Here is a 20,425-nt window from a genome sequence, read left to right as displayed (position 1 = left end):
TCGGGAGGACTTTGGAGCAGAGGAGGGTCACGGTCTGATTCATATTGTGTCCAGTTTTCCCTCGATTGTGTAGGGCAGATGGTCTCTTTTTGGGCACCATGGTAAGAACTTTGCATATCCTTCCAACTGCCTACCGTCTGAGGCAGATGACATCGTCCCCACTTAACAAATAACAAATAAGGAAACTGAGGCACAGAAAGGTGACCAGACCTGTGCACATCGTCTAGAAAATAAATGGAAGTGCCTGGACTCCCGCTGGGGTCTGCCAGACCCAAGAGCCACGGCTGCTAGTCTCCATGGGCCACTTCCTGCTTTTGTTCCTGGCCTGGCCTCCACATGAGACCATGGAGCCAGTGACACTGTGGCTGAGTGCCAGGGGTGGGGCTAGGCTCTGGAACCTGCAGGATTCCTGAGCAGGGAGGAGCCTGCTGGGAATTGTGAAGAGGTGGCACCCCAGAGTGGGACCGTGAAAGCCAACAAGACTGCTGGCCCGCCCGCCTCCACCTGAGCCCCAGTCTCCTCGTTGGGTCCTTCATCCCACAAACTGGTCACTTGCCTCATGCCTGGCTCTGTATTGAGAGCTGAGAGATCGGAGAACGTGCCAGGCAGAGGACCCGGCTCCTATGAGGCTGCCATTCTAATGGATAGGTGGGAGGAAAGGGACCACAGCCATATGAACGGACCAGTAAATTGGAAGATGCCGGTTCTGAATAGAATTGAGAATCAAGCAGGATGGGCACCTGCTTTATGTTCGGAGGGTGCTGGGACGTGGATAGAGAAGAGATAGTTTGGCCAGGAGTTGCTAGTTGGCCCTGTGGATGTTGCAGGGAGAGAGTTCTAGGCTGCGGGAGCAGTCAGTGCAAAGGCCCTGAGGCAACCATACCTGTTTGGGGGCAACATGGCAGAGAATAGCATAGCAGGAGCTGAGTGAGTGAGAGGGAGAACAGGAGGAGGGGAGGTGACTGGGCAGGCTGTGCGGGGCCTTGTGGGCCTTAGAGGACTTGGGGTTTTTACCCTGAGGGAGGTGGGGGTCTTGGGAGGCCTCTGAACAGAGGGAGGCAGCCACTGCATCCATACACACCATGTGGCCACTTTGGGGGTGAGGGTGGGTAGCCTAAGAGGCAGCAACTGTACTGGTCCAGGCAAGCACGAGTGGCCTGTGTCATGGCCGTGGATGTGCAGGGAAGTGGGCCAGTTTGTGCCCAGCTGGAGGTGGATCCAGCAGGGCTTGCTGCTGGGCGGAGTGGGCAGTGAGGGGTGGGAGGAGCCCTGGGTCTGCGGTCTGAGTCAGCCTGCCTGCCTCTTGGGGTGACTACAAGGACACAGTGACACCTGCCCGGGGCCACTGAGTGTGGGCTGGGCTCTGGGTCACCAGTGCTTACTGTTGGATGGCATCCAGATGGGTGGTAATGAGGCAGGGACTGGGTGGGGACCGGTGGGGCGTATAGACTGGATAGTGTGGCTCCAGAGGCCCAGCGATGAACTCTACTTCTTTTCTAGCAAAACCACAGAGGAAGCCCTGGGGGTTTGGGGGTGATTGGGGGCGGGGAGGGAGCAGCGGTGGTTCTGCATCATTGACATCTTTCCTATGTTCCCATCCCAGCTCTGCTCCTTCCTTGCTGAGTTGCCTGGGCAAGTCCTGAAACTCTGAGCCTTAGTCTGCCTATCTGGGAAATGGGAGTGTTGGCCCTGGTTGCATTCTTTTGGTCTTGCTAGAGGGTTTGCTGAGATGTTGCCAAAGATGGGGTTAGAGCTGGGCTAGGGGGGCAGCCACTGCTTCCTATATGGGCTCTTATCAGAGCCTGAGAGAGCGGGCTGGGTACAAACAGGTCCCTGGAGTGTGGGCCTCCTGCTGAGGGCTTTTTCCATGGCTGGAGTTGTGCTGAGGTCTCCTAGCCACACTGAGGCTTTGAGTGACCCCCATGAGTATATGGCGATGAGGAAGGGATCCCAGCCAAGGGCGCTTACTGGGCCTCCTGTAAGGAGGCCATGCTGCTCAGGTGAGGGGTGACCTGGCCCTTAACAGCTCTGACTCATCCTCTGCCAGCTTATCTGTTTGTTTTCCCTCCCCTGGGAAGGCCTCCACCTGCCCACCTACCAGCCTGGGTTTTAAGCCTCTATTGTTCCCTCAGCCAGGCATCCCCACCCATGTATGGGGCTGGAAGTCAGAGGGCTCCTGGGGGGACCTTGGTCTCTGTTCAAACAACAGTAAATAAACAACTGGGACTTCTGATCTGCCCCTGGTGCCACCACCTGCTGTGCCTTTCCCTGCCTACTCCCTACCACTCTCTTCTCAGGAGCCCTCATTACCTTCCAGGGAGAGGTGGCCCATTTTAGAGCTTGGAAACTGAGGGTCGGAGAGGGTGAAGTGATGTGTGCGGGTCAGGAGGCCAGCGGGGCCTTCCCTGAAGGATGAGTGGCATCCTCTCATCCCACTGATGGCCGTGCCAGTGTCCAGAGAAGGTGGAGACCTGCCCAGGACCACACAGCTCATGGGGGCAGGGCTGGGCTTTGAACCCAGGCTCTCTGGTTCCAGCGTCCATATTCCTCTTGGCCATTCAACAAACTATTTAATGAGCACCTGCTGTATGCCAGGCACTGTTCTAGGTGCTGGAGATCTAGCAGTGACCAGGCCAGGGGAAGCCATGTGTTGTCACAGGGCTAGACTTCCATCGAAAGCCATGTTGTGGGAGTGGGAAAGGGCATGCGTTTGGGAGGGAGGGGTGCAGTCCACTGCAGCTGCCCACGGGTGGGTGCGCAGTGCCTGTGGGGAGGAGGTTCCTGGCAGAGGGAACAGTCCCTGCAAAGACTAGGAGCCAGAAGTGAAGAGATCCCAGAGCAGGAGGAAGCAGGGGTGGGGCTGGTACGATGGGCAGGTAGAGGACCCTGTCAACTGCGGGATGTGATTTCTGTAGGACAGAGGCTTGGAGGCCTCGTCTTTGTTTTAGAAACAGACCATAGGGGCACCTGGGTGGCTTAGTCGGTTAAGCCTCCGACTTCAGCTCAGGTCTGAGTGTTCAACGCGGTGAGTTAGAGCCCTGTGTTGGAACCCAGCTTGGAGCCTGGAACCTGCTTCAGATTCTGTGTCTCCCGCTCTCTCTCTCTGCCCCTCCCCTGCTCGTTCTCTCTCTCAAAAATAAATAAACATTAAAAAGAGAGAGAGAGAACCTTAGGTGGGGTACCTGTGTAGCTCAGTCAGTTAAGAATCCAACCCTGAATTTTGGCTCAGGTCATGATCTCACGGATGTGAGATTGAGCCCCATGTTGGGCTCCACATTGGGAGTGGAGCCTGCTTGGGATTCTCTCTCTCCCTGTGCCCCTTCCCTGCTCATGCTCTCTTTCTCTCTCTCTCTCTCTCTCTCTCTCTCTCTCTCTCTCTCTCTCTCAAAAAAAAAAAAAAAAAAAAAAAAAACCATAGGTAACCTGGGAGGAGGATCCTGTGGGCCAGGCCTAGGCCCATAGATAGAGGCCAGGTGCAGCAATGAACCCCTACTCTGTGCCAAGGAACAGAGTAGACCCGGGCTCCTGTCCTGGGGGGCTACATGGCAGAGGGGGGCAGGTAAGCAGCTAAGTGACTTGAAGTGTTAGTGACGAGGAAGAAAATGAGGGCAGGTGGGCGATGGGGTGGGGTTGGAGTTGTAAGTGGGGGTGGCAAGTCTCCCTAGGGAGGTGTCATTTGGGCCAGAGCTATGGGGAGTGAGTCACGGGGGTGCCTGTGTGGTACCCAGCTGACCTCCATGGTGGGCGGGGTCACCCCGTCTTGCTGACTAGGAAACCCAGACCGGAGAGACAGGGAAGCTGGCGGGAGGTCACAGCGTGCGCAGGGCAGCCTGGACGTCCAGTCGGGGTGGGGGTGGGTTGAATCAGGGCGGAGGAAGCAGAAGACTGAGGCTTGGAAGTTGCCTCCACGTAAGCGGATGGTGTTCCGGGCAGAGTTACGAGGGGAGATGGTCTCCTTCCACCACCCAGGCCGGGAAGGCCCCCAGGGCGCTCCTGCTGCCTTGTGCCAGAACATCCTCTGGGCGGACCTGAGGGCACAGCCGGACGGGCCCTTCCTCCCCGAGCCTCTTGGGAATTTCCAGGGAGCTGGTTTTGGGGGGACTGTCCAGGCCGAGTCCGCACTCGGTGTTGCTGCCCTTTCCACTCAGCAGTTCGAGAGCTTCTGGACACACGATTGGAGGAATCCCAGGGCGGCTGGCACTCCCAGCCTGGTGCGCAAGGCCCCGCGCGCCTGCTCGGCCTCGTCCTTCGGCCTTCTCCCCCTCGGGCTGAGCCTCCTTTGCCTGGGCTGCACCCTCCGGTCACCACCAAGCTCCAGCCCTGGCCAGCTGCCTTCCCTGCATGTGCCCGGAGCTCTTGGGTTCTCTTGGGCATCGTGCTGGTCCTCGTGTTGTTGCGAGGCGCTCACCGTCCGTTGTCTGTAGTGTTACCATTGTGTCCATGGTGCCTGGCCCCCCCAGACACACCCAGAACAGTTACAGGACAGCGTGGGCCAATACCTTGGCCCTGGCAGGGGTGATGCCCGCGGCTTTTGAGTCAGAGGTGTGGGCCCAGAGGCCGGGTGACCTCAGACGCCGTGAACTTCAGTCCATGTTCCCACCACTCCCCGATGCCTAGTGACCTTGTTATGTAAATTCACGCACTCAGGAAATCACCAGACAGATCAAGATAGAGTCCGTCCCAGAAAGTTCCCCGGTGCCCCTTCCAGTCAGTTCTCCAAAGGGAACCAAGTGCTCTGATTTCTATCACCAGAGACGAGTTTTGCCTGTTCAGGTTCACCCTCTGACTCAGCAGGAGAAACGAGGGCGTATGTCTACCAGAGGCATGTGTGCAAATGTTCCTAGCAGCTATATTTGGTTTTTTATTTTTAAATTTTTTTTAATGTTTATTTTTGACAGAGAGACCGAGCATGAGTGGGGGAGGGGCGGAGAGAGAGGGAGACCCAGAATCCAGTGCAGGCGCCAGGCTCCGAGCTGTCAGCACAGAGCCCGATGCGGGGCTCGAACTCACAGACCGCGAGATCATGACCCGAGCCGAAGTCGGATGCTCAACCGACTGAGCCACCCAGGCGCCCCAACAGCTATATGGGTAACGACCCCGAACTGGAAAGACCCCAAGTGGCCCATCCATGCCCCAGGGCACGGGTCAGCAGTGGAAAGGAGCCTCCTGCAGTCACACACAGCAGCTTGGAGGAACCACATAGACAGGCGTGGGGAATTCATTCCCGTGCTTCTGTATCGTTTGGTCCCCGACCCGTTCCTGTTGTGGAGGAGGTGGAGAGGTGGAGTGGAAGATTCTGGTGCGGGACGTGCACACCGCCACCGCTGCTGTCTGTGATTCTGTTGGAGGGCCGGCGCCCATGGTTTCCAAGATGCCACATCTCTGATGTGCAAGGGACCTCCTGTCCCTGCCTCTCAGGTCTTTGCCTCTGAGCCGGGTGGCCTGGGGCTCTGGGAGTGCCAGGGCCAAGGCCAAGTGTGGTGTTTGAGAGGTTAACAGCCACCAGCAGGCCCACCCTGTCCCTGGCATCTGCCGTGAAGTGGCTCTGCTCTCCTGGAGACATTGGGATGGATGTCCCCTCTGGTGAGGGCCGAGGTGAAGAACTGACTGACTTTGGGGCCTGGTGACCTGCTTGGGGCCTCCTCGCCATTTCCCCGCTCTGCCCTATCTGCACCCCTACATGTAGCTCACCTCCTGTTTCCCCTTCTCTGCCCAGGCCAGCTGCCAAGCCCTCTTACCTCCGTAGCGTGTCTTCTTTGTCCCCAGCACCTCCATCGTAACACCTGAGGTGTAGAGGGTGACTTTGCCACCAGGGGCCCCCCAGGCTTCGTCCTCCTGGGGCTCACCGGCGTCCTTGGGATGTTCTTCTGTCTCTTTTGGGCCTCCCCCACCCTCCATGGTTGGACTGTCCTCTCCTGAACTGCTGTCAGCTCTGTCCAGTGTCGGTCCACTGCTCTCTGTTCCTGCCGCTCTGGGTCTAGCCTCTGTCATCACATACGTGGACCAGTGCAGTCCCCTCGTGCCTTGCCTGCCTCTGGACTCCCACCCTTGCCTTTGCGGCCGCCAGAGGGTTTATTTATTTTGAGAGAGAGACAGCGTGAGTGGGGGAGGGCAGGGGGGCGGGCAGAGGATCTGAAGCAGGCTCTGTGCCGATAACAGAGAGCCCGATGCGGGGCTCGAATCCATGAGCTATGAGATCATGACCTGAGCCGAAGTCAAACGCTCGGTCACCTGAGCCATCCAGGCTCCCCTGTCCTTCAGAGGGTTCTTTTAAAGCCACACCCCTTTAAAAGCACACAGAGTTATAATCTGGCTGTCCCCCAACCCCCATCGGGCTGCTTTGCTCTAAGAATGATGACCGGACTCCGGCACCCCCGTCACCCCACCCCTCTCTGGGCCTGTCTGCCTGAGCGCCCCACTCTGCTGCTCGGACTGTGCCCCTGTGGGGCCTTTAGAGCCCTGAGGCCCACAGAGGGCCCCTCGTCTCAAAGGCCGGGCTGCAGGTCCCCCTGAGCGCGAGCCGGTGGGCCAACCTTACGTGGTCACTGCCACCTCCTTGCGCTCAGCCAGCGGAGGTGAAGTGCGGTGGGGCTGCCCACAGGCTGTCATGTGTGGCGCATGCCCGGTATGCCTCCTTCCCTCCAGCACCCTCCGGGTTATTAACACGTTCCCAGGGATTCTGCCAGCCAGCCTGGGCTGAGAACCAGTGACCCCTCCTCTGGGGCCTTCCAGGCTCCCAACAGGGGTTCCCGACGCTAGGAGGTGCCCTCCTGAGGCACTGTGGCTGTCACAGTACTGGGGAGCGGGTTGGTGCCGGTGGCCCTGGGTTGAGAACCCCAGGATGCTGTTGTCTTGCTGTATTTGGGACACACCTGCCCAGCACCACTAGTCCTGTGTCCCGCACAGATTGCAAATAATCTAAACATTGGTGTGCAAGCCTTGTTTGAAACTTTCTGAACCTGGAACTTTTCTCCATTTTACATGAGACAACAAAGAATCCTTTGCACGGCTTTAATCTCCGAAAATCCCTCTTCTACCTCCTCGCTCACTGGACCCTGGCTCTTCGGCTGTCCTTTCTTAATGGTCCAGAGTGCCTTCTGGTCGTCCTGCTTTGCATGAATCCACATGTAGTGGTGTAAGTCAGTCCAGCTGGTGCCTGAGTATTTCCATGGTGAAATACACAGGGTATGTTTCTTTATTTAACAGCTTTATTGAGGGATTGTTTATATACTAGGAAAATTTACCCATTTCAAATGCAGTGGTTTTTAGTACACTTACAGTAAATATTAGCATCACCACAGTCAGGTTTTAGGACATTTCCAGAAAGCTCCCTCCTCATGTCCCACCCCTTGGGCAGCCATTGATCCACTCACTTCCTGCCTGCATCGATTTGTCTTTTTGGGACACGAAACATGTATTTTGTCATCAACTACTTTCCTTTTATTTAGTCTTCGTATCATACATAAGGCATTAAATTAATTTAAAACATGTATGTAGGAAATGAACTCATTTCTTTGGGGTGCAGGAGATATTGTTCAAATATCTGTCAGCGAAAGGGCTCTGGGGGCATGCTGGGGCTGGAGCACGGCCAGCCAGAGGGAAACGGTTCCATTCACCACCAACCTTCATTCCAGTCCCTCTTCTGCCCCCGGTGGCCTCAGGACCCTCCTCCAAGATCTGGCTGGGATCTTGGTATCTTTGCTGAGGTTGCCCCAGTCGCAAGGCGGGATTGCTTCACACGTGTGGTCACACTTCCTGCCCGCGAGCCAGCCGCTGAGTAATTTCTGTCCTTTTCCCCTCCCACAGGGACTTCCTTCCCCGAGGTTCAGGAATCGTCACCCGGCGGCCTCTCATTCTGCAGCTCATCTTCTCAAAAACAGGTACAGTGAGTGGGGCAGTTCGCTGCTGCAGCAGATAATGAGTGTGGGCGCAGTGCCCGGCAGGAGTGCCGGGGCCAATGGCGGTGTCCGGGGTCTTGGGTCATCATTTGGGCTTGAACTCATGTTCTCCGTCTGTGTAGGGAAGTTGAAGCGCAGTTCAGTGAACACCCACCCCTCGTGTCCTCAGTTGTGACCAGGCTGCCAGGTGCCGTGTCTGCTTGCTGTGTTGTGGATAACACATTTTTTTGCTGAACGAACGCTTTCAAAATCAGTAGCATGTGACACATCAAGCCGGAGTGCTTCGGTGCGCCTCCCCTTGCCTTGAGGACACCTTCCTACAGTCACGGAACCACACCCAAGAAAAGTAATCATTCCTGCACGTTATCTGATGCCCAGTCCATAATCAGGTTGCCACTTGTCCCCCAGATACCCTCCCTGGCTAGTTTTGCAGTGCTCTGATCTGCCCCCTGCTGCACCGCATTGTCCCGTCTCCTCTTTTCATTAGGGCAGCATGGCCACTTGAGTCACGCTGTTGGCTTTTGGAGAGGCCCACCCATTGAATGTAGAATGGCCCACGTGGAGATTCTTTTCTGGCTTCCCCTGGGTGGCCTCCGTTTATTTCTGTTCTTTCCACACAAGCCTGGCATGACGTGGGCGTGTCTCCCACAATAAAACCCAGTGAGGCCTCCTTAGAAAGCATCGTGGGTCAGAAGCTGGAACGGGACAGAGGAGCTTTCGGGGGCATGGCCTCACCTCTCTCCAGAGCCCCAAGCGGCCTCCATGCTGCTTCCCCACTGACCTGGAGTATCACCGTTGGTCAGTTCAGGATTCATTGGGCGCCAGTCTCACCGCGCGGCCCGGTTAAACACACCCATACTAGGAAGGCAGCTGACACACCCCCATTTTACAACTGGAGGAAACCGGAGCTTAGCCTCGTCACTTGTCTTGACTCTCTGCTGTGCTCCAGTCGCGCCCTCTCGCTTTCATCTTCTGACTCCGCCCAGCCCAGCTGGGAGGAGGCGTGGCTCCAATGAGAGGCGATAGCGGATTGGTCCACAACTCCTCTTTGTGAGCTCTGCCATGTCATAGGCCACAGGCAAGCCAATGGGCTGCCTTCTGTGGATTCAGAGGTCCGATCAGCTGGGCCCAGACTGGTGGCAGCAGAGCCCCAGTTTTCAGATGGCAGTGGGTCAGAGTCGTGTAAGGCTTGGCCTGGTGGGTTTTTGCTTCTCATTCAGCAGGTTTCAGCAGTTTGGGGGGCGGGGGGGGGGGTGAGAATATGCATTTTAATGAGTTCCCAGCTGATGGCTGATGCTTCTGGCCGCTGGCCACTCGGGGAAAACCTCTGCCCTGCTGGGTAGGCCCTGGGAGCTAAGACTGCCGGGGTTCAGATCGTGACTCTGCAGCTTACTGGCTGTATGGCCGCTGGGGAGGGACTCGTGCTCATGATGTGTTTCCTTTCTGGACAGTGAAGATAATAATAGCAGCGACTTTGTCGGTTGCCATGAAGACCGCATTATTCAATATGTCCAACCCTCGGAACAGTGCCTGGCACTCGAGGTCCTCCCGTGTGGTGCTGACTCAGTGGCTGTGGTTTTGTGCTTTCTACTGGTCTGTTTGGGACAGCTTGCTGGGAGAACAGGTCTGCTGGCTTTCTGCATTGGAAGGTGGCAGGAAGCCTCCCCCCCCCCCCCCCCCATCACCTCCTCGGTGGCTGTCACCCAGCTGTGGTCCACTGAGCACTTAATGCATGCCACAGGCTGGTCCACGCCCAGGGCACAGCAGTGACTGGACCAAAGCTGCTGCCACCACCAGTCACCTGCCCCCTTGGCACTCCATTGGTGCCGGGGGACAGAAGTGGGAGACTTGGGGTGAGACCAGCAGGGAGACAGGCAGTCCTGGTCCCCACCAGGTGGGAGTGTGTGTGTAGAGAGGGGTGGGTGACTAACTTCATCTGGAGGGTGGGACATCCCGGGGCATCTCTGAAGAAGTGATGTTGGAGCTGAGGCTGATGGGAACTCTCCTTCCCAGCAGAAAGTGGTAGATGTGAAGAGCAGTGAAGGCAGAAACTCTGAGGGTACACATCAGCCTAGTGCCTGACCCGGACTGATGCTGGCGTCTCTGTTCCCGTCACCCCCACTTTACAGAGGATGGAACTGAGGCTTCCAGAGATGAGGCCACTTGCCTGAGAGCACTCAGGAGGGTCACCGTGAGAGCCCAGCCTGAAACACACATGGTGGAGTGCACCCTGAGGCCGAGGTGTCACTTGATCAGATCCCGTGGCTGCTGGTGAAAAAGAGACCATGGGAGCCAGCCCAGGGTAGGGGACCCAGAGGAGATGGAAGTGGTGCCTGGGGACATGTAGGGACAGGGTGGCAGCTATGGAGATAGGGTCATGGTTGGATCCTGTTGGGCTGGCGGTGGAGGTCGGGAGAGAGGCCCAGGTGTCCCATATGGAGCTGTGTCTCAGCTCACATACTCCTCTTTCCCCACCTGACTGTGGCGTCTCCAGTCTCTCTCTCTCTTTCATTAACTTTTATTTTTGAGAGAGAGCTCATGAGCAGGGGTGGGGCAGAGAGAAGAGGGGACAGATGATCTGAAGCAGGCTCCGCACTGTCAGCACAGATCCCGATGAGGGGCTCAAACTCACGAACTGTGAGATCATGACCTGAGCTGTAGTTGGACGCTTAACCAACTGAGCCACTGAGGCATCCCTCCAGTCTTTTACTGCTGCCAGTAGATGTGTGCCCACTCTGTGCTCAACCTCAGCTGGATGCCAGGGAGGCAGCATGGAGTGGCAGACAGGGGATGCTGTGGTCAGGCTGAGAGGGGAAAGGGCAGGGGGTGTGGGAGAGTATATTGGACATTGGATCTACTTTGGGAGAACATTCTGGGCCGGGGCAACAGCATGTGCAAAGTTATGAGGTGGGGCTGGGGGGAGAGGCAGGAGGCAGGTGATGTGGCCTGGCAGTCTGGTGATGGATTCAGGCAGTGAGAGCCCAGGGAGCACTTGGGTGGGGAAAAACTGGCTCAGCCCCTGGCTGCCTTGTGGAGGAAGGATGGGCAGAGATAGGAGTGCAGGCAGGGAGGCCAGGGAGAGGTTAATCTAGAGCCAGGCAAGAGGTCATGAGGCCTGGCCCAGGGCAGTGCTGTGGGTGAGGGTGAAGGGCAGTCTAGAGTGACCCTGAGGTGGGGGTCCAGGGCGATGAACAGCAGAGGTGCCTGGGCTGGGTGGGAGGCGGGACACCCCACTAGCAGGAGGGAGGAAGCTGAGTGTAGTGTGGGACGTGCTGATTGGTAGAGGGCCCTCTAGGGGCTACGTGGGGCTGCACTGCTTCTAGAGAATAGACTTTTGTCCCGCTGACTCCCGAGAACAGGACTCCGGAGTCAGGCAGCTACCCCTTATTTCTGGGGCCTGGGGCAGGTGGCCTCTCTCTCTGTGTCTCAGCTTCCTCATCTGTAAAATGGGGGTGATAGTGGTACCCCCTTTGTGGCCCTGGCACCCCATGTGGCTTTGGTGTGCCTGCCGCCTCCTGTAGGGTCTGGGGTCCCACGATGTGACTCGGAGGCTGGGCCTCAGCCCTCCTTTCTGATGCCTGTGACATCCAGTGATGCTGGCTTCTGGTCCAGACTGCTCTTGGTGAGCCATTACTTGTAACTTTTTTTTTTTTCTTTTTTTTTTTTTTTTAAAGTAAGCTCCATGCCCATTTTGGAGCCTAAACACCAGGGCTTGAATTCACAACCCTGAGGTCACGACCTGAGCTGAAATCAAGAGTCAGATGCTTAACCAACTGAGCCATGCAGGCGCCCCAGACTTTTAATCTGCTTAGTTTAAAAATTACCTAAGACTGAATGGGGCACCTGGCTAGTACAGACAGTAGAGCATGTGATTCTTGATCTCAGGGTTGTACATTTGAGTCCCATGTTGGGCATAGAGATTACTTAAAAATAAAATCTTTAAAAAAAAAAATTACCCTAAGACCACAGCCACCAGGAAGTTTGATGGCTCACGGGTGATCCCTGCTTCTCCTTGGGAAGAACCCCTGGCCTTGTAAACCCTGGGTGCTAGGGACTGTTCTGGTGTGGAATGTGGCCTCCTGAGCCTCCCTTCCCTTGACCTTGACTGTTGCTGTCAGGGACCAGAGAGGGGGTGGCTCCCAGCTTCCTTTTTAAAGCTTTGTGACCCCGACAGGGCCTTGCTGAACTCTGGGACCTCAACTCCTCCTGTTCCCTAGCTGGAGCCACAATCCCCCTGCTCACTCACCCTCAAGATCGGCTCGTCCATTCACACTTCCACGCCTTTGCCCCCACAGCGCTCCCTCCCTGGAACATCGTGCCTCACCTTCCTTCTCCCCTTCCTCCTCCCCTGGGTGAGCCCCAGCCCCCCACCCCATCATTGCTCCCTCGGTTCATCCTCAGGTAGCCTCATCTCATTCCGATATTCTTAATGGTTTTTCTCCCCCCAAAAGTCAGTGGCAGAAAGCACGGATCTGCTTTGTTGTGGGATTGTCAACAACCCTTTCTCCAGCACCTGTCCTCTGGGCCTGGCCCTGGCAGGGCCTTTTCTATAAAGCTGGTAGAGTCTGCAGCATTCGGGGCATGGCCTTGTGTCTCGATGAGGAAACAGGGCCAGGATGCCAACTGGGGCTGTCACTTTCTCCAGTACGCGGTGTGGGGTTTGCCACGTGTTCAGTGGACATTCACCGCATGGCTTACGATCAGCTCCGTTCTGACACTGTCTGCCTGGGGAGAGTGTCACATCCCACAGGATGGGGGCTCAGTCCCACCAGACCGTCGTCCTCCGCCCCACTGCCCGTCACAAGTCCGGGTTGTCACCTGTGCGTCTCGCCCCCTGGCTGTAGATCTGAGTGAGGTTCCCACGACCCCCTCTTCAGGTTCGATTAATTTGCCAGAGCAGCCCACAGAGCTCGGGAGAACAGATCACTCACTGGATCGGTGGCTGGTGTGAAGGAGACAACCCAGGAAGAGCCCGACGGAAGGGATGCGCAGGACAGTGTGGGGAAGGGCCGGGGCTTCCATGCCGTCTCCAGGCGCCCCTCTCCCGGCTCCTGCATGTGTTTACCAGCCGGGAAGCTCTCCGAAGCCCGTCCTTCGGGTTTTATTTTTATGGAGACTTCATTACGCAGGCACGATTGATTGAATCATTGGCCTTTGGTGATTGATTCATCCTGGAGCCCCTCCCCCCTCCCCCCTCTCCCCTCCCTGGAGTGGGGGGGTGGGTAGGGCGGGACTAAAAGCTCCAGCCTTCTGATCACATAAATTGGTCCCCCTGGCACAGCCCCCTTCCTTAAGTGCTTTCCGAAAGTCACCTCATTCAACTAATGTGTCATTGAGAGGGGCTGGCTACGAATGTTTAGACACCTTTATGGCTCTTAATCACTTAGGACATTCCGAGGATTTTAGGAGCCCGGTGTCAAAAATGGAGGGTGGAAATCCAAATGTGTATTTCTTACTGTACATCACAGTAGCACGCCTTCCCAACGGCCGTGCGTCCTAGACTGGGTGGTCTTCTTCACGACTTGTCTCAAATCCGAGGGAGCTTGAGGACCCAACAGCCTCGGGAGGTGCCACACGCTTTGCCTCTTCTTGGTTGGCTGAAGCCTCTGCACCGTCCGCCTTGGTTGGCTCCATCTGATCGCGTGGTACTCAGGCTCACCTGAGTGCGTTTGAGTCCCCGAGTCGGTCCTCCTGACCCCGGGCCAGCATGCCTGTTGACGCCAGCTTTGGGGAAGGCAGACCCCATCTCCCACCATCAGGAGTCAGCCTGGCAGTTCCGCTCCTCCCTGGGTTGAGAATGGGGAAGGGACGGGCCAAGTCCCATGAATACCTGGGCAGGGCTCCTCCTTGCACCGCCCTCCTGAGACCCAGAGGCAGCCTCCCCTGACTGGCAGCTCAGCTAGTCCCCGTGGGCCTGGCGGTGTGGGATTTGATGTCGTAGCAGCCCCACGCTTGGGTTCTGTGTTGTCTCATTTCCTTTGGGGAAACTGAGGCACTGAGAGGAGGGCGAGGCTGGGAGGGGCTAGGCACGCCCATCTCTCTCTCCTGTCACCTTCCCACACGTCATGGTGCCTGATTCAGCCTTTCCAGGCTGGAGGGGCTGGGCTGAAGGCTGGGTTGCTCCGGCAGAACTTGGGCATTTCACAGTCTGCCCGCGGGGTGGGGAGGGTGCCTTCTTCGGTCCTGTGGACCTCCTCCAGCTCCTTTAAAACAGGAGGGCCCTGGGGCGCCTGGGTGGCTCAGTCGGTTAAGAGTCCGACTTCAGCTCGGGTCATGATCTCACAGTTCGTGGGTTCGAGCCCCGCGTCGGGCTCTGTGCTGACAGCTCAGAGCCTGGAGCCTGTTTCAGATTCTGTGTCTCCGTCTTTCTCTCTCCTCCACTGCTCATGCTCTGTCTCTCTCTTCTCAAAAAAAAAAAAAATAAATAAACGTTAACAAATTTAAAAAAATAAATAAATAAAAATAAAACAGGAGGGCCCTAAGACCCCTCACGAAGCCAGGCCTGAGGGAACCGGGCCACTGTCATGGGGCTGCTTCCTTGGGCCCTGGGTGGCCTGATACCCAGAGGGTGGCCGCATGTACTCGTCATCTGCCTTCTAAGGGCTCTTCTTCTTTTTTTTTTTTAAATAAATTTTTTTAATTAAAAAAATTTTTTTAAGTTTATTTTGAAATGAGCCAGTGGGGGAAGGGACAGAGAGAGAGAGAGAGAGAGAGAATCCCAAGCGGGCTCTGCACTAGTGTCCGACACGGGGCTTGAACACACGAACCATGAGATCATGACCTGAGCTGAAGTTGGATGCTTAACCGACTGAGCCACCCAGGCGCCTCTTGAGGACACTTTCTTGAAGGGCCTGGGAGATGCCCAATGTGGGGATTGGCTGTTTAGCACAATGGAGACATACTTGGGACTCGAGAGAGTGATGTCCTCCTAGGCTGTGGCACCTAATGATTTTTAATAGGTCCCTCAATAAGTTTTATTAAACAGCCACTAGGCACCAGGGAGAGTGGTGACGGAAGCTAAGTGCTCACTTGCAGCTCCAGCCTTAGCAGGGGACACTTGAGCACGTGGTGTGTCAGTGCGAGGAGCGCCGTGGAAGAGAGGGCGAAGTGCCGGGGCATCTCCTGGGTCCCAGGTGGTCTGGGTCGGCCTCCCGGAGGAGGTATTTAGAGCTGAGACCTGAAGGAGATGAGGGAACAAGTCCTGGAGGGAGGGCAGAGCCTCTTTCTAGAAAAAAGCCAGAAGTGCATTCACTGTCCCCACAGTTACGATGCTGGCGGGAAGCACTGCAGTGGGAGAGGGTGGCTGGCGCCTCTGGGTCAGCAGCACGAGTGCTGGACAAGGGCCCAGGTTATTGCTTCACTCCTGGAGTGTTCCAGGCCCTGGGCCGGGTCCCTGGAACCCCCCGGGGCTGCCCGTCCTCCCGAGGAAGGGCGTGGCTCTGCAGGGTAGCAGTGGCGGGTGTGTGTCTGTCAGTGCTACAGCAGGGGACAGGGACCGGCGGGACCGGACCGGACTGGACTGGCCGGGTCATCTGTGCATGAGCAAGCGAGGGCTAGCAAGCATGGCAGCTGGGATGGGGACAGAGGTGCATGGCTTCTGGGAACGAGTTGAGAGGGAGTCTCCAGTCATCCCAGACTCTGAGCTCAGCCTTAAGGCCTCTGACTTGTTCTCTGAGACGGGATCGTTAAAAAAATCATTAGCATTCTGGCAAGTACAGGGCAGTGGCGCCCCGGGCAAAGCCCTGCCCACCTGTTTCTCAGGGAGGCTGCCCCCCTCCCCTTCCCTCCTTCCCCAGAAGCCCTAGGCCCAGAGCATCCTCAGGGATGCTCTCTGCCCACCGCTGCCCTTGCCTGCCTCCATCATGGTGGGGCAGGCAGGGCAGGGCGGGGGGCTGGAGTCGTGTTACCTCCTCCAGGAGGTCCCCACCCTCCAGGTTCTGGTGTGTTGGGTCTCTTTTGAGTGTCTGTGGCACCTGCCGTGACATGCTTGTGCAGCATCCATCGTCCCACCAGACCAAGAGCCCAGCTCAGGACTGGGCCTCCATGGTCAAGAAGAGCTTGGGAAGGAAGGAGGGAGGAAGAGAGAGAGAGAGAGGGAGGGACGGAGGGAGGGAGGGACGCAGGGAGGAGAAAACAGCAGGTGGCCTTGCCAGTGCCCCCGTCCCTGCCCAATCTCCCATATATACAGCTTGATGGCCTTGGAGTTGGGCCCCCTTATAGAGCTGAAGCAGGGACCACATTTTATTATTTATTTTTATTTTTTAATGTTTTATTTATTTTTGAGAGAGACACAGAGCATGAGCGGGGGAGGGGCAGAGAGAGGGAGACACACAGAATCCGAAGCAGGCTCCAGGCTCTGAACCCCCAGCACAGAGCCCGATGTGGGGCTCGAACTCAGGAACAACGAGATCGTGACCTAGGCCTAAGTGGGACGCCCAATCAACCGAGCCACCCAAGCACCCCAGGGACCATATTATCTTTCTGGTAGTCATTCACTCACGCATACAATTATTGAGCACTTCAGTAGGTATACTCAGAGGGAAGCCCAGGGACACGGAGTGAATAGCGCAGATTCAGATCCCTGCCCTGTACGGTGGCCCTTCTAATAGGGAGCCAGGAAAGACACAGGATGAGAAGGTCAGCGTTGTTAGAAGGCAGCCATGTTTGGAGGGTCATAAGGCAGAGAAGGAGGAAAGAGATTGGAGAGGTTTGTCATCTTGGGTGGGGGCCAGAACAGACCTCCTGGAGAAGGTGACACTTGAACAGACCTGAAGGAAGTGAGGGAGGGAGCCTGCAGGAAGAGAGAAGAGCCAGTGCAGAGACCCTGAGGCAGAAGCCCAGAGTGGCTGGAGGAGAGTGAGTTGAAGTCAGAGCTGGGGATGTGGTTAGCTGGGAGCCATAGATGGTTCTGAGGAAATGAGGGCTGAGGTCCGGCTTTACGAGGGTCAGTGTTGTGGGGGAAATCAGGCTTGGAGGAAGCTTTTATTTTTTCCTTTTTTGGTGGAAGCTTTTTAATGTTAATATCAACGCTGGAATCCAGCACATGGTTCTAAAGTGACAAGGAGCCCAGTAAAGTGGGCTGTGAGGGGGATGAGCCCAGCAGGCTCCTGAAACTTCCTCTTGGTTTCTGCTGCCTGTTGGCTTCCTGGGGAAGAAGCTATGGTTTTCAGGGCGCCTGGGTGGCTCAGTCGGTTAAGCGTCTGACTTCAGCTCCGGTCATGATCTTGCCGTCCGTGAGTTCGGGCCCCGCGTCGGGCTCTGTGCTGACAGCTCGGGGCCTGGAGCCTGCTTCGGATTTTGTCTCCCTCTGTCTCTGCCCCTCCCCCGCTCACGCTCTGTCTCTCTGTCTCTGAAAAAATGAATAATCAACCTTAAAAAAAAAAAAAAAGAAGCTATGGTTTTCTGGCACCGTCTCACATCCTGCCAATGAAGGAGTCGGTAGAAGGGAAGGCTGCCCCTGGACTCTAGGGGCCATAGCCGGCAGGTCCTGGTCCCATAAACACAATCCCAGGGTGACCTGGCCCTGACTGGGGAGGAGGCCCAAGATGCAGGATGAAGCGTCAGGTGACATGGAGTTTAGGAAGGCTTCCCGGGAGAGGCAACAGGCCCTGGAGGAGGTGGACCAGGGCCTAGAAGAGCAGGGTGCACAGGGGAGAGGGCCTGTGTCCCAGCCCCTAATCCCTTCCCCGTGGTTGTGCTCCTGGAAGGGGGGTCGTTTCCGGTGGGTGCCGAGCCCAGGGCCTTGAGCCGGATGAGAACTGAGGTATGCTGTGGGGGGTTGGGGGACTGTGCCATTTTTGGTGGCCGCTGCCGGAAGAGCAGTCAAGCGTTTCCTCTGGTCCCTGTGGAGGGCTAGAGCGTGACTGTCCTTGGGAACTGGGTCAGCTGATGGGGGCGGGGCAGGGGCTGTGACTAGATCCTCCAGCAAGTGTCCTCATGGCCCCTGTTCCCCAGGGCCAGTGCCCATGGTGGAGGTGGTGCTTGGTGATCCGAGCCCCCGGAGTCCCCCTGACCTGAAGCAGAGAGGTTAACAGCCTGCTGGTGGCCTCACAAAGGCCACGTGACTTGAGAGCCACCACCTGGAGACAGATTCTCTGAACTCCAAATCCCAGCTCCCCCACCGAGCTTGGGCCAAGTCACTTCACCTCTCTGGGCCTCCGTTTTCACATCTGTGGTACGGGCATCATGCAGATGCCTGCCTAAGGTATTCGCTCTCGAGGGGCACAGGGGACCACACGCAGGGCTTGGCTAGAGCCAGCAGGGGCCGAATGTCGGCCACGGTTTATTAGGTCACGGAGGTGGGGTGGCGACCCCTTTTGTGCTCATTTCTTTCTGCCTTGTGTCTGGGGAGAGATTCTAGACCTGCCCGGTTTTCTCTCGTCGTGGGGCTCCGCCCCCATCCTTTGTACTGATCCTTCGCAGCGGACGGTATGTCTGTGCTGCGATGTGTGTAGCCACGTCTCCTGCTGACCTGCTGACCGTGGAGGCGATCTCTAGTTCTCCTCTTGGCCTGTCCGTCGCAGTCCAGTTCTTTGGGCTGTTTGCCAGCGTGATTTCCTTCCATCTCTTCAGCGTCACTGCAGAGCCACGGTCTCTGAGCCTGCAAGCCGCCCCCAGCCCAACATTTACTATGAAAATATGCACATCGGGAAAAGTCGAGGAATTGTACAGCGAACGCCTGTAGGCTCAGTACCTACACCTTAGGATGAACACATTTTATTCTTGCCTTATCCCGTGTCTGATGGGACCACCGCTAATTGGTAGTCCCTTCCTTGTGGCCCCGCACCTCGGCATCAGTATGGCTTGTAGGTACCCTGGGCTCACAAGGCATGAAGAGGCCTCCTGTGTCCACATGAGACCCTGCCCAGAAAGCGGTTCTCCTGAGTGGTTCACGTCTAGGTGGGGGACCCTGTGAACAGCCAGATGAGGAGAGACAGTGAGACGGGCTTTGGTGAGGCCACAGTGGTGTCTCCCTCTCCATACTGTGCCACATGCCTTGGGGAGGAAGGACAGATGGGTCCCATGGATGTGCGTCTGGGCTCTTGGCAAGCTGGAGAGTGCTGGCAGCTTCGACCCCTCTAGGACAGTGGCTTCTCTTTGACCCACAGCAAGGGAGGTTCTAACATCATGACTCTGGACCCAGTCTCACGTCTAACAGCAGAGCGGAAGCTTCATCACATGGGCACCCCCCCGCGGTCTGGTGACGCATGCCGGCATTTCCTCTTCTGTTCATCAAAAAATCACAGATGCTGGTTACACCCACCTGTTGGTTTTTTTGTTTTGTTTTTCTTGGAGTTTGTCACGACGCGTGGTTTCACAAAATACTTCACAGAGAGTTTCCATCCCCCAGGGACAGAATCTTCACTGGTTTTGTTCCTTGAGGAACTCAAGGTCTGGTGGGAGACTCGGCCTGTAGAAGTGGGCCCCCCCCCCCCAATACTCACTGCGAGAACGACTCTGTTGTTCCCCAAATTCCTGGAGCACCTGTGACCAATGCCACGCTTTCCCTGCTTGATGAGACACCTGTCCCAGAAGGCCATCTGCCCCCTAGCCACAGCAAGACTGCTGCTCCCTCCCATTTTGAACTTCCTTCTTCCTTTTTCAGAATATGCCGAGTTTTTGCACTGTAAGTCCAAAAAGTTTACAGACTTTGATGAAGTCCGACAGGAGATCGAAGCGGAGACCGACAGGGTCACGGGGACCAACAAAGGCATCTCCCCAGTGCCCATCAACCTGCGGGTCTACTCGCCACACGGTAGGCAACACAGGCACAGACGCTCTGGGGCAGAGGGAAGTCGGGTCCAAAGCACCCTGATGAAAAATATAACCCCTTCCATGTTTCTTCACGCGCACACAGCCCTCTTGATCTCTGTCTTCCCACTTTTTTGTTTATGTTTATTTTTGAGAGAGAGAGAGACAGAAAGAGCATGAGTGGAGGAGGGGCAGAGAGAGAGGGAGACACAATCCGAAGCAGGTTCCAGGCTCCAGGCTCTGAGCTAGCTGTCAGCACAGAGCCTGATGCGGGGCTCGAACTCACGAACCGTGAGATCATGACCTGAGCTGAAGTCAGCCACTTACTTACATGACTGAGCCACCCAGGTACCCCTGTTTTCCCACTTTTGACAGGGACATGGTTTCGAGGGATCAGTCTCAGCTGGGAAGATGGTTGGGGGTGGTGGTGACTGGGGCAAATTGCAGCCGTGCGCTCCTGGGAAAAGGGTGGCCGCAGCGTGGCTCCCAGGAGATGGGGGCCACAGAATGACTCCAGCCCAGGGGAGCCGGGGCTTCTGGAGCTTGCAGAGGAGCCAGAAAGCCAGTCTTCCCTGCAAAATGTTCTGAGTTTAAAAACTCTGCCGCCATGTACGACTGCCCTGGGGCATGGATTTCTAACTCTGATGGCATTTGGGGAATATTCCAGCAGACTCTTAACTCCTCAGTATGAGTTCTTTGAGAGGAGTTTTTACATTTACTTATTTTTGGATAAATGATGCCTGTACATGGCTCAAAAATGACAAAAGCGTGTGTAG

General features: G+C 56.4%; 1 protein-coding gene and 1 long non-coding RNA gene across 15 annotated transcripts in view; one reads left to right on the top strand and one right to left on the bottom strand.

The window, feature by feature from the left end:
- Window positions 1–20,425, top strand: part of DNM2 (dynamin 2) — an 89,300-nt gene that overhangs the window by 24,676 nt on the left and 44,199 nt on the right. For 13 of the 14 annotated variants that reach the window (XM_058728024.1, XM_058728018.1, XM_058728021.1 and 10 more), the window contains exons 2-3: window positions 7,807–7,880; window positions 19,504–19,653. In XM_058728024.1, coding sequence (XP_058584007.1) covers window positions 7,807–7,880; window positions 19,504–19,653 — 224 coding nt within the window. The remainder of the gene's footprint in view (window positions 1–7,806; window positions 7,881–19,503; window positions 19,654–20,425) is intronic. The other variant, XM_058728026.1, reaches the window with a different exon arrangement.
- On the bottom strand, window positions 6,998–8,786 carry LOC131510645 (uncharacterized). The gene is made up of 2 exons (XR_009261129.1): window positions 8,680–8,786; window positions 6,998–8,012 (listed from the first exon to the last, which is right to left on the bottom strand). It is a non-coding gene; the product is annotated as an uncharacterized LOC131510645 (long non-coding RNA).

This window comes from Neofelis nebulosa, chromosome 4, assembly GCF_028018385.1.
Source record: "Neofelis nebulosa isolate mNeoNeb1 chromosome 4, mNeoNeb1.pri, whole genome shotgun sequence".
In the NCBI taxonomy this organism is placed as follows: Eukaryota; Metazoa; Chordata; class Mammalia; order Carnivora; family Felidae; genus Neofelis; species Neofelis nebulosa.
Note: the sequence above shows the minus strand (reverse complement) of the source record. Positions and strands in the feature narration are given on the sequence as shown.